Source organism: Colletotrichum fioriniae (genome assembly GCF_027942845.1).
Source record: "Colletotrichum fioriniae strain IMI 355084 chromosome Unknown scaffold_4, whole genome shotgun sequence".
Classification (NCBI taxonomy): Eukaryota; Fungi; Ascomycota; class Sordariomycetes; order Glomerellales; family Glomerellaceae; genus Colletotrichum; species Colletotrichum fioriniae.
The window spans coordinates 793,270-809,294 of NW_027076840.1; the positions used below are offsets into that span (position 1 = coordinate 793,270).

Genomic DNA, 16,025 nt, shown 5'->3' on the forward strand with positions numbered 1-16,025 from the left:
CGTTCCTCCAGCCCTCGAAGCCAGAGGCCTCTCCTTGGGTGCCATGCTCGTAGAATATCCCGTGGTTTCCAGTGGAGTCGGCAATATCCTGGATGAGGCGTTTGCAAGCAATTTGAAAGAAGTTTGGGGAGAGTTCCAAGGGAAGCAATGGGTGACCCAGATCCAGAAGGGTTGTTGTGGTGAGGCAGTTCACAGGTGCAACACCATGGAAAGAACGCTCAGGGAGCTCCTTCCCCGGGAAAAAAACTTCAAGTACTACCCAAGAAGGAACCAAAACCGGGCAGGCAGCAACGCAAGGCTTGAAAGAAAAGTGGGAGGTACGTACCTGTCCGTGTTGCTATGTGCCCTCATAGCTTTTGGTATCTGCTGGGGATTTTCTTCCACTTAGTACTTCTTCATATGAGTGAGTATAAGAGAATCCCGAAGTCGGTCAATAGCTAGTGGTGAAGCAAAGGATGCCCGCAGTGCCCCTATTGCTCAACATCCGGGCAATATCACTCCTAGGACCCAGACACGTCTTGGTTGGTCGTTGGCTCTCTCGGGAATACATAGGCTCCTCGTCTTACCTAACTTTCGTGTGCTGATGAGCCTGTGGTTACTCTACAGATCTCTGTCAAACCACAAGCCTGCTGAGACAGGAAATATGAAGTGTCAAACACCTTCGTCAGCATCGGTAGTCCTAGTAGCCCGCAAGGGTGCGAAAAGAATCATGATCAAGTAGTGTACATTCGCCTAAGCGTGCTTTTTGTGTCTACATGTGGAATCTAAAACCACCTATCCCTGTCCCAATACAAAGAAATTGAGAGGCACTCTCGAGACAACATCCTCAGAGTGCCTTGTTGTCCCCGTTATTTAGTCAACTCTGAGGACTCTGGGACCGCGCTTCTTAATGGCCTTCTTCTTCTTCTGGCCTCTCTCGAAGGCTGCAGCGGCCTGGTGGTCACGACCAACGTTGTCAAGGTCCTTGACCTTGTAGATACGAATGATCCAGTTCTCACTGGTGAAAGCCTCCTCAACGGTGTCAAGCTTGGGGCCGACATCCGGGAGACGAACGCCACGGACGCGGTCCTGGGCCTGACCAGCGGGGAAGAGCGAGTTGTAGTTATAGTAAGACATCTTGTACCTATAAGATTGTTAGCAGAAACTCGAATTAAACAAGCATGTTTTCTCTTACATCAAGCTGTTCTTCATGGTGTCGGTCGCTTGGTCATCGACTCTGTACTCTCCACGGGGGGTGAAGAACTTGCGCTCCTGGACCTCTTCGGGCCAAATGCCCTCAGCAATGCGGACCATCCATAGGAACTTGTTGATGTCGTCACCGGAGTAGCCCAGAAGACCACCGAACACGACCAGGACGTAGTCGACCTCGTGCTGGCGCATGATGGGGTAGCTGACTTCCTCACGAGAGCTCATCGCCTTGCCAACAGTGGCAATGTGAGTGTTGTTCCATGTGTTGTTGTCGACGAGAGTGGGACGGTCGGCCATGCCACCAATCTGGTAGCCGTAGTCCCACCAAGACATGATCTTGGCGTCCTCCTTGGTGTTCTGACGGAGCCACTGGTAAGCCTCGCGATAATCATCAATAATGTGCTGGCTTCCATCGGGCAGTCGGCTGGCAAGGACGACAGAGGGCGAAGAGTAGGCATTCGAGGTGACCCAAGTGCAGTGAAGCACAAAGAGGAGCAAGAAGATGGACATGCCACCAACGACGACAGCCTTGGAGAGGAAGGTGTAGATACCGACGACCGGCTTGCTGGTCGATTTGAGTCCACTCTGCTTGGCCGCCTTCTTGGAGGCTCCCTCGGCAGCATCATCGGTCTTGTAGTCCTCAGGGTTGGGGGATTTGGCGACCATGTATGTGTCGAGGATTTGAGATGCCGCCATAGCCGCAGCAACGCAGACAATGGGAGTGAGAGTAAGCATCAAACGCACCATGACACCGGCAAAATAGGTGCCAAAGAGGGCGTAGACGACAACGAAAACGTGCTCATCTCGGAGGTTTTGGAAGCAAAGGTAGACTCCAGCAGGGAAGAGCCAGACAAGCATGTTCAGGTCGAAGAAGAAAGCAGGCCAAGCGGTAGGCTGGTGCTCAGAGACTGATGCAATAATGGGGATGTGAATCTTGGCGTAGCCAGTATCCCAGAGAGAGTAGAAACGGCCTCCCCAGGGGGCGATATATCCGAGCGATGTCAAGGCCACCAAGCCAGCAAGCGCAAGACCGAAGGTCGCAGCCAGGAAGGTGTAGACAAAGGTCTGGAACTGGCGACTGGGGATAGCACCTCTAACGTAGTCGATAAAGGCAACGAGCTGCAGGAAGCCAAAGACGCCTAGCGTGTGTTAGTTCACATGGATACAAAGCTCTCACGTCTCACTTACCGAGAGCAGGCATGTGCTCGCTGGTCTTGACAGGCAGGAAGCCCACGAAGGGGATCTGCATGCTAGCCAATGTACCCAGAGCATACCAAGTGGTGTAGCTAACGTAGAGACGGGCGCTGTATCTACCCATGAGGATCAAGGTCAAAGCATGCAGAGGAAGCATGTTGGTGATGAAGGCGTAGCCACCCCAGGAGGCGACCATGTAGCCGTAGAAAAGGGCGCAAAGAGCACCCCAGAGCATGGAGCCCAGCTTCAATGCCTTGATCCACAGGTAGAAGGTGAAGACAAGAAGGAAAATGGCGATGGCCTCGTTGTCATAACTGCCGGCAACTGATCGGGAGATGTAACCAGGCGAGATGCCCATGAAGGCAGCCGCAAGCAGACCAGCCGAGGGCGAAGTGGTCATCTCATTGGTAAGAAGGTAGGCGGCATAGGCGGTAAGGCCGGAGAAAGCTGGCGCCAGAAGAACGCAGATGTTGCGGATATCAACGGGGACCGTAAGAGCTCGAAGTGCGTGGTAGATGGCGCCGCTGGTCACCATGAGACCGGGGTAAAGAGTTCCTCCAGTAACCCGACCGAGAGGATGCCATGTCCGATCATCGAACCAGTCCCAGAACTTGGTGAATCCATTGGCCACAAGGTACTTGGTTGCTCTGAAGTTGAACCAGGGGTCGACTGATGAATGATTAGTTTCGGGTACGGAGGAAGGGACGTAGAACGGAAAGAGACCAACATTCGTGAATGATACTCTCGAAGCCTGTAAAAGTTGAGTCAGCGTGCTTTCTTTGCAGCGAGAAGCATTGCGATGAGCGCCTTCCTTTCCAACCTATCCAAACACCAATTGGTGTTGGTGATGGCAGGAAGGAGACCCTTGGCAACGTGTTCGAGGGGCACTTACGAATGACGGAGAAGAGACGACTGGCAACAGCGGCAGCTGCGATCAGAGACAGAATGGTGACTCTGAGGACAGTTCGTGTGTTCTCTTTGCTGCCTCCGGAGAGGGGTCCAAGAGATTGGGCCGTCATTGTGGCCGCGTTTGGTGTAGAAAGGCAGTGGCCGTGTAGGTTGAAGGTTGCGAAATGGAGCTGGCGACGACAACCTTCTGTCTCACAGCAAGGTATCTGAGAAGGACAGCTTGGAGCTTATGCACCTGAATCGGTGGTGCAGGGGCAGCGTGCACGGTCCATGGAGAGCCGACCCGTTCAGTGGTGTGTCCCGTTGACAGCAGCCAAGTCGTGGCTTCCGCGTAAGTCTGGCAAAGGTGGAGTCACGTGCCTCGGACAAAGAATGTCCCGGGCTAAGGGATCCCGTCCCGTCCGGGGTGACCGGGTCAGTGCCGGATCCCGGCCTCGAGGGTAGATGGCGTATGTGGTCCATACCCTTTTGTAAGAGACGCATTATGCATAACAAGCAATAAAGATGCTCAGTCCATCGTTCCAGCTTTGAGGTATTCTATAGAAATATCTTAGAAGTTGATGAAAGACCATACAGCACCGTACTGTTAGAGATGTACGCGTATCAAACGAGTCATCTAATCTGTGTCACGAGCAAAAGCCTCCAACTGGCTGCCCATGTTGTACCTCGATGAACAAAAGCCGCAGGATTTTGATATTATGGTTCAGCCAGCCCATTTGGATCTACAACAACCTTCCACGCGCTGGAAGCAATTGCCGCAGCGTCAGGGCAAGCACTGATTTGTTGAATTGCAGACCACAATGAATCAATGTCAAGGCATGTAGATCCCGCTCAGGTTCGGGGAATGGGGAGTTGATGCGCGAGAAATATAAGCAATTGATGGAATCCAATGGCTCGTTCCTTGGAATTGTCATCTAGTTGAGCGTATTGTACACATGTACATCCGGTAAACAGACGTAAGGAAATGTCTATGCGGTGACATCGGGCGTGGTGCCTACCATGCACCTACTGCTGCCGAAAGACCAGATTATTCGTCCCTTGCTAGGACTCTTCGTGTTCTCCGTGAGCAGGCGTATCCCCAATCCTGACCCTGTCTATCCGTTGTGCAAGCCGTCCCCTCCCCCCATTCGGTTATCCAGTCTACGGGTTCTGCTTCACCAGGTTGTTGAAGTAGGCCTCAAGGTCGAACTTGGGATCCATCGGGTCGACGTTGGCTGTGGCAGATGTCAGTTTTCATGAGTTCTATGTGAGCCGCCGACGAGGGCGAGAAGTGACGGGCGAGGACTACGACGTCCAAAAGTCGGCCACGTCTAATCGAGGGAGAAACGCACCACCGGCATCAGCAGCCGCCGCTGTGACGGGCTGGTTCTTCTTCGCGAACTCGGCCTTTGCTTGGTCGATCAACTTCTGCTTGCGCTCGTACTCCTTCGTGGCGGCGGCGGCCTTCTGGCTTGCTGTAATCGTTCGCTGATGTGTGAAGCCGTAGAACACGCCCAGGCCAAGGGCCGTGTATCTCAGCACCTATAAAATCCATCAATCAGCCGGGCTGCTCATAATCTCGAAAGCGCAAGCTCAATGCTCATGGTCGATTGGAGTGGCGATGAAGGGTCGTCGTTCGGCTTAGGGAGATAAGGTGGCTGGGTGCTCCGCAAGATGCGGACGAAGGCGAAGGACACGACGTACGTTAACTCCTGAGGAGGAAGACATTGTGGGCAATTGCCTGGATTGCGCGACTGCTTTCGAGAGGGAGCGAACGATGGAAAGGACAGTGCGCGGGTTGACAATGGCTGCCAATTGACCCTTTCGGAGCTCTGTCGAGGGAATTACGTTAGGGGACGCAGGGTGTGAGGTTTTCCAGGTTGAAAATATGCTCGGGAAAACTCGCAGATTTTCCACTGGTTGGCCGTCAAGTCACTCCCGGGCGTCTGGAGCTCGGACGGGGAACACCATCCCAGCGCCAGTGCTGATGGCCCGCCTGTTGCCAGCGCCCAGCGCCGTCGCCATCCAATGCTGACTGAGGTGGGCTGCCCGGAAGCTTGCACCCAGGCGCTGTGCCGCTGAGGGACCTTTCTTACCTCAGCGACCGAATAAGGTACCGTATACAATTTTGCCGACCCTTTGCCGATCTGTCGCAATCACGTGCGTCATTTGCCTTGCAAGGTTAGTTCTTCTTGGTGGAAATGTCCACCAAGCTACTAGCAAATGGGGGCCGGGAGGTCAACTTTAATGCAGGGGCCAACGAGGTATCTTTCTGCAGCATTTGGGCTGAAGCTGTACCTGACTCCAAACAGGGGTCCCTCTGGAATCGCGACTGGCCAAAGCGCATGGAAAGGGAATCCCCATCAAACCGAACGTCGCTGCGGTTGCCAAACACTGTCACAGGCATCCGACATCGTCAACAAAAAAAGGCGGCTCCTACTTGACCTTCCTGCACCCGGCTCTCGGCCTCACCTGCGATCCCTCGACTCTACTTACCTGGTTCTGCAACGTCAGTGTCTGTCTGCCCCGCGACATACCTACCCACAGAGTCAGCCAGTCCCGCGATGGGATTAAGGAGAAGGCAAAATGCAACAGCGACGAGATGAAATCCTCGCAAAGAAGGCTAAGCTCGCGGAGCTTAAGCGACAGAGGGAGCTTCGTGCAACTCAGGCAACAGCAAGCCGACAAAGTGCAGGAAGCCCAGGCGATGTGAGATGAACCGGTTCCTTTACCGACGCAGTCTGCTGATGTGCTGTCTAGCTGGTCTCACCCATCCCAGGCCGAGCCGAGAACCGCCGCGACATCGAAACCTTGATCAATAGCTTGGTGGGAGAAAGTCGACCTGGATCGACGACCGGAGGGGCTGCGTCACCGGCCCGTAGGGGAAGCCGGCCCAACAGCGTCCTCAGCGCAGGAGAGTTGAGTACTGCAACATCGGAATTTGCAACCCCCGCCAATGGCCAACCAACTCCGGCCCCAGCTCCTGTCGCAACCCCCGTGCAGCTGAGTCTGACGACGGCACCGCTCACGACTATCTACGAAGTCCCTCCATCTCCTGTCAAGGAAGTGCACTCATACAGCAAGGGAGTGCAAACGGCGGAAGCATGGACTTCGCCAACCCGACCTAGAGCCCAGTCACTCTCCGACACCGAAGACATCCCTCCTATCACATCGACGCCCAGTAAGAGGCTGAGCCGAAGGCAGCGGGATCGCGAAGAAGAGCTGCGACAGGACATCCGGAAGGAGGTGGAAGAGGAGCTCAAGGCCTCGCTGGATTTGCTCAAGGATGGTGTCATTCCGAGCGACACCCCGGCGAAGGCGAATTATCCCATGCGCAAGCTTACCGCCGAGGAGTTGGAAGCCGTTACTGGCGCCCCCGACTTTTCTGAATTCTTAGAGAAATCTACGAAGGTGATCGAGAGAGCTCTTGATCAGGAGTACGATATTCTCACAGATTACGCCCTCCAAGGTCAAGATGTGGATGATGATGACGATGATAGCGGCAACGTTGGTGGCAAAGGTCGGCGGAGAGTCAAGGAGGTGGCCCAGTTCTTCGATGAAAGATGGTCGAAGAAACGCATGATCAGCAGCATCGACTTCTCACATCATCATTCTGAGCTGATGCTGGCATCGTACACCAAAAACCCAACTGCACCACACGAGCCTGATGGTCTGGTCCAAGTCTGGAGCTTGGCTCTGCGTGATAGACCAGAGTATGTTTTTCACGCACAGTCTGATGTTCTCACAGCGAAATTCTCCCCTTACCACCAAAACCTCATCATTGGTGGCACTTACAGCGGCCAAGTACTGTTGTGGGATATGAGAGCAAAATCGGCACCCGTCCAGAAGACGCCACTTACAGGATATGGCCATACGCACCCCATTTATTCGGTCGATATCGTGGGTACTCAAAATGCCAATAACATCATTTCAACTTCTACGGACGGTGTGGTCTGCGGCTGGAGCATGGACGTCTTTGCCCAACCGCAAGAGCTGTTGGAGCTGAAGGCACCGCCGGGTTACAAGTTGGACGATATCAGCCCGACCTCTTTAGCGTTTCCCCAAACAGATCCTACGTTTTTCCTCGTAGGTAGTGAGGAAGGCACTATTTTCCCTTGCCACAGATACGACCGAGCTGGCGCAAAGGCTGGAGTCGATGCTCGTGTCAGCTACAAGGGACACACGGCACCGGTCATGTCGGTGGACTTCCATCCTGCCCGTGGTCCGGTGGACCTCGGTGATTTGGTTCTCTCATCTTCTCTCGACTGGAGCGTCAGACTGTGGAAGGTTCGCGCACCCGCGGCGACATCGACAGCAGGTGTCGAGCCGACGGTCTCACCACTCATCGACTTTGTGCGAGAGGACGTAGTGTATGATGCACAATGGTCGCCGATCAAGCCCAGCGTTTTCGCCCTGGTTGACGGGGCAGGCTGGCTGGAGCTATGGGACATCACGGTGGAGACTGAGGAGCCTGTCGCGAGAATATCCCCGAGCTCTCGTAAGGATGGTAGAACGATGCTTGCCAAGAGCTTGAACAAGGTTGTGTGGGAGCCTTCTGAGGGCAAGCGTCTGGCTACGGGAGGTATTGACGGAGTCTTGACCGTGTTCGAGGTGGCCTCTGGTCTGGGCGGACGAGACGACCTTAAAGCGGAGGAGTGGACGAACGTGAAGAAGCTGGTCAATAGGGTTGAGGCTCACGGTTTGAACGGAGCGATGGTGTAGAAGCCAACTTCTCTTCATGTACCTTCTGGGGCGAGAGCCACTATATTCGATTTGTTGGTAAAAGGCGCGTTGCTGTATACCCTGATACCGTGTTATTGTTGAGCCTCATAATCTACTTCCTGAAGACTACTATTCTTTGCGCCGTCCACTGACTGAATCTGCCGTGATACTCATTATGTAGTATATAAGAGCCATCATTTTGAGCTATCCGTCATGTAAGTGGAAACCGAGAGCATCCACCATCTCGGTTGACCGCCCAGGAATTGAGGATAGTTTGCTTAGTCATCAGATACATATATCTTTTTGCCCAGACAAGAACTTTTTTTTCGACACTGCATCCATCTCACCCAAGTCCAACAACCATAATTTTGCAAAGCCGTCAACTTAGGACTACAGATGGTAAGTTACAACGTGATATTTCTTATTGCTTATGATACCCAATGGCACAATGATGATCAAAAAAGAATTCTGCAATTCTGAAGACCTCCGGGTCGTTCTGTGGATAAAATCTTCGCCTTACTAGCAACACTGAGCCCGCTCCTCGAAGCTTTTCTTTATTCAATACGTTCAGGCTACGTTTAGGGAAATGTCAAGCTAACGTTTGGAACAAAAGATTTGACTAGATTTTGGATAGCCTTTCTATATACGGCTTCGCTCAATGTCTTAGGTGTTGACGGGAGCGCCGTCGGGGTAACGGCCACCCGCGACCTCGAATTTGGCCAGCGTCGCGTCAATCTCTGCCATCTCCTCCTCGGTGAGTTCAACCAGCTTCGCATTCTCCGTGACCCTCGCCGCCGTCGTGGCACCCGGGATGGGGATGATCTCGGGTACGTCGGGCCTCTTGGAGAGGGCGACGACCCAGCCGATGGCGAGCTGGGCGGGCGTGACGCCCTTCTTCTTGGCCAAGGCTTGCACCTGCTCGACGAGCTTCATGTTGATACCGAACGTGTCGGGCTGGAAGCGGGGCATGTGCCGCCTCATGTCGCCCTGGGGAATGTCGTCGAGCGACTTGACCTCGCCCGTGAGCATGCCGCGGCCGATGGGCGAGTAGGCGATGATGGGGATGCCGTACTGCGCGCACGCGGCGGCGACGCCGTTGGTTAGAGGTTCGGTGGAGAATAAGCTGAGCTCGACCTCGACGCCGACAATCTTGGCCACCTTGACGGCCTCGTGGATGGTAGCCGCCGAGACTTCGGAGAGGGTGATGCCGCCGACTTTGCCCGTGTCAATGTACTCTTTTTGAATGACGCCGAACGTGACCTCGAGGGGCGTGTTCTTGTCCCGCCGCGCGCACTCGAAGATGTCCACCTTTTTCCGGCCCCCAAGCTGGGAGAGGATCTTGTCGAGGGAGCGGCGGACGTTCTCAGGCGAGCCGTCGGGCTTCAGCTGCGGGAGGATGAGGCCGCCCTTCATGCTCAGGACGACCTTGTCGGCGTCCTCGGGGTACTTTGTGAAGTAGCGCTCTAGGAGGGTGCTGCTGTTGTACTCTGGCGTTCCGTAGAACTCTCCGCCGTTCCAAAAGTTGTTGCCGTTCGCGAGGGCGGTGCGCATGGCTTCGAAGGCTTGCTCCTCTGAGCAGGGCTGGGGTCGCCACGTGAGGCCCATGAGGCCGTAGCCGATCTGGCCAACGTCTTGTCCGTTGAGCTTAGGCATGTTTGAGGCTGCTTTGTTGGCGATGCTTGTGAGAGAATGTGTAAAAATGAGATGCCGCTTCCAGTTTTGCTGAATAATTCTTGAGGCTTGAGCTGCGGGGTATAGGTGCTGTTATCGAGCTATCGAGATGTAGTGGATATCGAGACTCGAGAGTGATGTCCAGGAAACCTAATCTCCAGACGAAGACGTGGGGTTTCTACCGTTTATATAATAGTATTGAAGGCTTCGAGATGATATCACCAGTGTCACCGGAAAAGAGGAGAAGGGAGCTCAGAATTGCTTCGTACCTATCCCCATGTGCAAATGGTAAAACGGTTTCCCGCTTTCACGGAGCAGTCCTACCTAAGGTACCTACCTACCTACCTACCTTCAATGACGAATTCGCGGAGACCGAAATGCTTTACAACCCCGCCATAGCACCAAAGCACTTCCTTCCACGGCAGATACGTTGCCAGTTGCCAAAGTGCAGTGTGGGGGTGCAGTAAGTCGTTTGCGCAGGTACCGTACACTGGACGAATGCCTGCCTTGGCACGCTTTCATTCGCTGGAGTCTGTACGGGGTTAAGAACCAGTGAACGGATTTAGCATCTACCACAATCCTCGATTCCCGATCGGTCGGAAATGTGAGAAGTTCGCTGCGTCTTGGAAGCCCGTAGCTGGACTTTAGCCGCTTACATTATCAATCTGAACCGTTGAACGTAACCCCCCGTCCGATGGACATGCTGTCAGACGCTTATATTCTTTCCCGCGTGGAAGTCGTACGGATGCAGCCAAGCTACCTTGCTCATTCGACCTTGTTTCAAAGGGATGCCGTTGGGCGGTGCATTACAACGTAACGGAGATCGTGCAAGTCCGGCTTCAATACTGGGAATAGGAGGATGAAGTATCGGAAAACCCAAACATGGATCCAGTCCTTATCACCGGTTACCCTTGGGCCTTTTCTGCACTGAAGCAAGTCAAACGCCGGGCTCGGCAAGCTTACAAGCAAGCTTGACAATGGCTTCCAGCAATTGCGCCGCGGATGGCCGACACCAGGAACAGAGTGATCTCCGGCATTGGATATTCCATACAGTATCTTATCTTCACATAAGATGGCTCTTGGAAAAGGAGTATATCAAATTGCATTGCATTGACCGTGCAGTTCATCAATCCTCCACTTCCTAATCAACAAAGAACATTACACACTACAGACATGTCGACCCAAGGTAGGATTAGATATCAACAAGCTTCTCAACAACCTCGTCAAGCTGCTGAATCCCCATCGTCTGACTCTGCACTCGCCCTACGCCCAATTGCTTCTTACTGCCAACAGCAACAACAGGAGACATCATTGTCGCCTGCGCCCTCTCGATCCCAAACTGCACGCCTCGAAGCTCCCTCGCCATCTTCCTCTCAACCTTTCCCGGCTTTACCTTAGTAGCCTTCCTCGACGACTCGAGAGGCGGCGGAGCAACGTTGACGACACCTAGTGCCGTTCGACAGAGGCTGTTCTTCTTCAGACCGGGGGCAACAGTGGCAACAGCAAAGATGCGGGGGTCAATGGTCCCTTCAGCAGGCAAGCCGGCCTGCTTGCGCCACCAGGACGGCAGCTCCGTCAGGTTAACGTCCGCGAGCCCCTCGAGCGTTAGGGGCATCTGGTGCGTGTAACGGCACTCGTTGCCCCAGCTACACTGGCCCGTCTGGCACCAGTGCCGGCAGAGGCTACCGTCCGGCCGTACCACCTTTTGCTTTCCGGCGGTGGGCTTGGGAGGAGTAGGCTTCGGGGCTCCGGCGGCGATACCGGTGCTGGTGCTACCGTCGCTGCTGTGAGAAGACGCCGCTGCCATTGTCTTCAGGGCCTGGGCAGGATGGTGATGGTGGTTACGGGCGGCGGCCTGCTGCTGGACGCGGCCGAGCTCAAGCATACGCTCCGCGATCTCGGCGTCCGATTTCTCCTTGATGGCGCCCGTGGCCGGGGTCGGGGCTCGCTGAGGAGGTTTTTGTTTGTTTCTGGAGCTAGAGGAGGACTTTGACGAGGAGTCTAGCGCAGAGAGCTCCGCGGAGGAGAAGTCGTCTGTCGAGACCGACTCTGTATCGTCTTCAGCCCAGTCGAGGACCCGGGGTGGGAGAGGAGGAGGAGGAGCGAGAAGAGGGACGTTGCCCAATGCTTTGGGAGTTGGCTGCGAGGCAGCTAACTTTGAAGATACACCGACACCGCTGCCCTTTGCAATATGAGGCTGTTTGCCAGTTCCGTGGCTGATCTTTGCAGCGTCAGGTCCAGGCCGCTGAGGTTTGAGATGGCAACCAGAATCCGGGCTCTCGGGACCTTCAGTGGAATGATCATGCGCTGGGGACACGAATTGTAGCTGAAGATGACCTTGCGGCTTGGCGAACGTGCCCAGGTTCGACATGCCGGTGGTGTCGTTGATAGCCAGCATACGCGACAGGCCGACGATGGTCACATAGTCTGGGAGCAGGTCGACTGGTATGACAGGTACGATGGCCCCGGGGCTGCCCTCGCGAACGATGAAGTGCGTCGGTCGTATCTGAGGGCCATCGTCTGCTTGGGGGCTGTGAATCGAGTGAGATAGGCCCTTCTTGGTGTTGTTGCCAGGGGCCGTGTTGAAAGCATTGGCGTTGGTGACTTTGGGCGGCATGGTTGGGCATGCGCTGATTCTGAGGAACTTACGGGTTTCAATCTGAATAACGGAAATATCACACTGTTTAAGATCAAGAGGTTACGAGACCGTGAAGCCATATTTCTGTTAGGAGCTCTGTCTTGTCTCATTCCCATCCTTCCGTTTGTTGCAATCTTCTGCTCGGCAGGATGCGTACATGCCCATGTCGCTTGTATAAACATATCAAACCGAATGACACGCAGTCTAGACACTACAAACAAAAGGCAATACGCAGTCTAGCAGCAATCGATATGCATTATCCCGCGAGACCACTGAAAGGGCTAAATCAAAAAATTTCATCTGTCTTCCACACGGATGTTGACATCCATTCCATCCACACAAAACCCCAACTGCCTCGGCCCATCCCTAAGCTCAACCTCTCTCTTGACCCATCTACCTCCTCTCGCCTCCTGCGCTCCAGCGGCGCCCTCACCACTCCTTCCGACAGCGTCCTCCTCGTCGCTGCTATCATCCGCATTCTCCTCGTCGTCGAACCCTCCAACGGGGTCCCATTCGCCAGTCTCCCACACCAGACGCAGCCTCAGGGGCTCCGTGCCAAACAGCCTTCCCGCGATACCCTTGACGGCGTATACGTCACACGATTTGGCGATCGCGGCCGTCTTGGTCAGTTGCTGTTCCCGGCCGCCACCTGGACGTGCTGTGACGTGGGTGAAGTGTACGGTGATCAGACGAGCCTCGAGGTAGGTAGGATTGATCTCGTCACGGCGAATAACGTCTGGCGCGCCGTATAGATTGCAGAGTTCTTTGTAGCGGGCATGTTGAGCGATAATCTCTGGTTCAGCGGCCTCGGGTACGGAAGCGAGCTGTCTGGCGATGCGGGAAAGGTAAAACATGTCTGCGTTCTCGCGGTCCTTGATCGAGATGGCTGTGAAGTTGAGGGCCTTCAGTGAGGCGAGGCGGCCGATGGTCACCATGTGTGCCTCGTCCGTCGACTTTGTCTGGTTATCGCTGCCGGCGGCATCCGGGTCGGGGCGGTCGTAGATTGGGTTGTGGGCGAAACGGAGAGCCGTGAGGCCCGGGAATGACGTGGGGAGGGCGTCTACAAAGGCCCAGCCTGCAACGGCGTTGTAGGATATGTCCAGATACTGTAGACTCGATGAAAATGTTGGGACGGGGCCGGAAGGAGAGGAGATGGTGGCGATGTTGTTGCCCTTGAGGTGGAGGTTGCGGAGAGACTCTAGGGGTGACAGAGCCGCGATGTCAGAGAAGGATGTGAATTCGTTGAACTCGAGATCCAAAGTTGTGAGCGTTGCGGCGAGCGATCCGAACGAGACGCTGGGCAGCACGGTCAACTGATTCAAGCTGCAGCTCCAGGTCTCGAGAGACGGGAATTTGCGAGCGAGACCGCAGAGCGCTTCCCAGTCCAGCAGTGTCTCCTCAAGCTCTAGCTCAGTGACCTTTGCAAAGGCCGACGTTTCTCCCGTCCCGATGACTCGGAAGCGGTTACCGCTGAGAAAATGTCAGTCAAAGCCGATCAAAAAAAACAACAACCGAGAAAAGGCCACAAAACGTACTTTAGTCTTAGACTTTTCAAGCCATCCAGCTCCTGACAGATCTTGATCACCTGGTCGAACTCCTCAAACAAATTCCTACTGAGATCCAGCTCAAAAATGAGGGGGCTCGTCTCCTTGATGCTCTTGTCCCCGTCCACAACGTCCAACTGGATGCGCGTGCCGTCGAGAATGACAATGGTCAAGTCCTCGACGCGTGCGAGCTGCCGGCGGATCTTGTCGAAGCCGACCTCCTCGGCAGGTTTCTTACCAAAGAATACGATCTGCTGAATCTCTGCCTCGCGCTTCGCGACGGCCTCGGAGGCATATTTGCCGTGCAACGCGGTCACGAAGCTCTGCGCGGCGTCGGCGCGGCGGGTTGGCCGCACGAATGAAGCGGCGGTGGGGGCTTTTGAGAGACCTGCGGACACAGTCAGAAACTCCATTGTCGACACAACTGTACAAGGGGAAATGAGCTAACATGGAAAGTATCGGACGTCTTTATGCTGGCCGTCATGTTTCCCGCGTCCGGTGTCGTCCCATTCTACGCCGAGCCAGCTGCCTGATGTGCCAGCGACGGGCCCTATGTAGCGAACAGTGCAAAGTGCATTATCGTAAGACAGGCGCTGACCAACGTAATTACTTGACGACATTTTATAACCCAGCAATCTGTCGTCACCGCTGGGATGTCCGAAGTGCTATGCGCATTTTTTGTGTAGTTGGTTCGATGCTCTGGCGGGCAGGCAGCAGAATGATTCACGAGATTCGAGTGAGTGAGCGAGTTCTTTCGCTGGAGCTGACCCTGAACGTCAAAATTGTTAGTGAGTGCAAGAGTGGTCATCAATACCAAGCACAACCATGGCAACAACCACACGACAGCGAAAGAGTCTCAAAGTGTTTTAACGTAATTTTATGACGTTATAGAATGCTGTGCTTAAATCTGAACTGTATGTTCCAAAAATTTCATCCAAAATGCATTATTTTACAACTTCGACTTGGGAGACTCCACAACCTTCAGCAGCGCGCGACCGTTGCTCAGAACGGTCTTTCCGCCCTCCACCTTGGTCTGGAAGCGAACTTCTTCCCATCCATCCTTGACATCGCCTGTCCTCCAGGCATCTGTCACCAGCTTGTCGCCGGGCATGACGGGGCTGGCGAAGCGCGCCTGGTACTCCTTGATGTTGGCAGGGTCGCTGCCACCGAGGGCCTTCAGCAGACCGTGGGCGGTCGAGTTCCAGGAGTACAGTCCGTGCATGATAGCTCCAGGGAAGCCCATCTTCTTGCCAGGCTCAGGGGTCGCGTGCAGAGGATTGTAGTCTCCATTGAGGCGGTAGAGGAGCGCCGACTCCTTGTTTGTAGCCTGGGAGAAGGTGGCATCGGGCTTCTTGTCCTTCGGGGGAGGGAAGTTCTCGGTCGCGGGACCCTTGGGGCCGCCCCAGTTGCCCTGGGCGATGTAGAAGCTGCTAGTGATGACGCTGGCGTAGACCTCGTTGCTGGGAAGCTCTACCAGGTCGGTCTGGGTCTCAACGACGGAGCCGGGGCGGCCCTTGTCGTAAACACCGAGAACCTTGGTTCGGACTTCGAACTTCTTGCCGGCCGAAGTGGGGGGGATGGTCTTGTGAAGCACAATCTTGCGCTGGCCATCGACGACGCGGCGGGCGTCGAACGAAGGAACGTTGGGGATCTGGACGGCCTTCTGGGCGGCGTAGAAGTCGACTACCTCCTGGGTGTCGCCCTTGAATGCTGGCTCGTTGTTAGCTGGGTTGATCGCAGTATTCGACTGAGATGACGGAGCTCACTGAGAATGAGAGGGTAGGTAGGGAAGACGGCGAAGTTGGGGTGAAGCTCCTGTTGGCAAACGGTCAGTAATCAACAGCCATAAAAGTCAGATGAGAGGAGAAAACTTGCATAGAGGAAGTGAAGCTCGTCGTCGGTAGCACCAATAGTGTTCGCGAAGAGCAGCACATCGCGCTTTACCCAGGAAACGGGCTGGCGGGGGTACTCGAATCCAACACCGGGGCCGCTCATTGTGAAGTTTTCTGTAGGAATCTGTGTGATGTACAGCTAGCGATACAAAACGAGTCTGAATTGCAATTGGAAAAGAAAAGGCGGGGAGAAGTGAGCAGAGTTGCACCTCGGCCGAGCTCTGGGGAATTCGCGACGGTTTTAACAGGCGATGGCCAAGCTGCCCTCGGCGTAGCTGATGGTCAGCT

At 54.7% G+C, this 16,025-nt stretch overlaps 7 protein-coding genes across 7 annotated transcripts; 1 reads left to right on the plus strand and 6 right to left on the minus strand.

Annotated features, from left to right (window-relative positions):
• Positions 1–852: 852 nt before the first annotated feature.
• Positions 853–3,401, minus strand: STT3 (oligosaccharyl transferase stt3 subunit; the record flags this gene model as incomplete). The annotated part of the gene is made up of 5 exons (XM_065757009.1): positions 853–1,123; positions 1,175–2,327; positions 2,377–3,051; positions 3,110–3,133; positions 3,275–3,401. The coding sequence occupies 5 exons, from the start codon at positions 3,399–3,401 to the stop codon at positions 853–855; spliced, it is 2,250 nt and encodes a 749-aa protein (XP_065614222.1).
• A 1,030-nt stretch (positions 3,402–4,431) lies between these two features.
• TIM11 (F1F0 ATP synthase subunit e, mitochondrial) lies at positions 4,432–4,998 on the minus strand (the record flags this gene model as incomplete). Its single annotated transcript, XM_053188122.1, has 3 exons — positions 4,432–4,505; positions 4,623–4,812; positions 4,975–4,998. The coding sequence occupies 3 exons, from the start codon at positions 4,996–4,998 to the stop codon at positions 4,432–4,434; spliced, it is 288 nt and encodes a 95-aa protein (XP_053054084.1).
• Positions 4,999–5,856: 858 nt separating this feature from the next.
• Positions 5,857–7,992, plus strand: N0V96_004056 (uncharacterized protein; the record flags this gene model as incomplete). Its single annotated transcript, XM_053188123.1, has 2 exons — positions 5,857–5,979; positions 6,031–7,992. 2 exons carry the CDS (start codon positions 5,857–5,859, stop codon positions 7,990–7,992), a joined length of 2,085 nt encoding a protein of 694 aa, XP_053054085.1.
• Positions 7,993–8,655: 663 nt separating this feature from the next.
• Positions 8,656–9,645, minus strand: N0V96_004057 (uncharacterized protein; the record flags this gene model as incomplete). The annotated part of the gene is made up of 1 exon (XM_053188124.1): positions 8,656–9,645. One exon carries the CDS (start codon positions 9,643–9,645, stop codon positions 8,656–8,658), a length of 990 nt encoding a protein of 329 aa, XP_053054086.1.
• A 1,210-nt stretch (positions 9,646–10,855) lies between these two features.
• N0V96_004058 (uncharacterized protein) lies at positions 10,856–12,466 on the minus strand (the record flags this gene model as incomplete). Its single annotated transcript, XM_053188125.2, has 2 exons — positions 10,856–12,299; positions 12,459–12,466. 2 exons carry the CDS (start codon positions 12,464–12,466, stop codon positions 10,856–10,858), a joined length of 1,452 nt encoding a protein of 483 aa, XP_053054087.2.
• Positions 12,467–12,597: 131 nt separating this feature from the next.
• N0V96_004059 (uncharacterized protein) lies at positions 12,598–14,465 on the minus strand (the record flags this gene model as incomplete). Its single annotated transcript, XM_053188126.2, has 3 exons — positions 12,598–13,771; positions 13,837–14,233; positions 14,294–14,465. 3 exons carry the CDS (start codon positions 14,463–14,465, stop codon positions 12,598–12,600), a joined length of 1,743 nt encoding a protein of 580 aa, XP_053054088.2.
• A 329-nt stretch (positions 14,466–14,794) lies between these two features.
• On the minus strand, positions 14,795–15,840 carry N0V96_004060 (uncharacterized protein; the record flags this gene model as incomplete). The annotated part of the gene is made up of 3 exons (XM_065757010.1): positions 14,795–15,555; positions 15,612–15,660; positions 15,721–15,840. The coding sequence occupies 3 exons, from the start codon at positions 15,838–15,840 to the stop codon at positions 14,795–14,797; spliced, it is 930 nt and encodes a 309-aa protein (XP_065614223.1).
• Between the last annotated feature and the right edge of the window lie 185 nt (positions 15,841–16,025).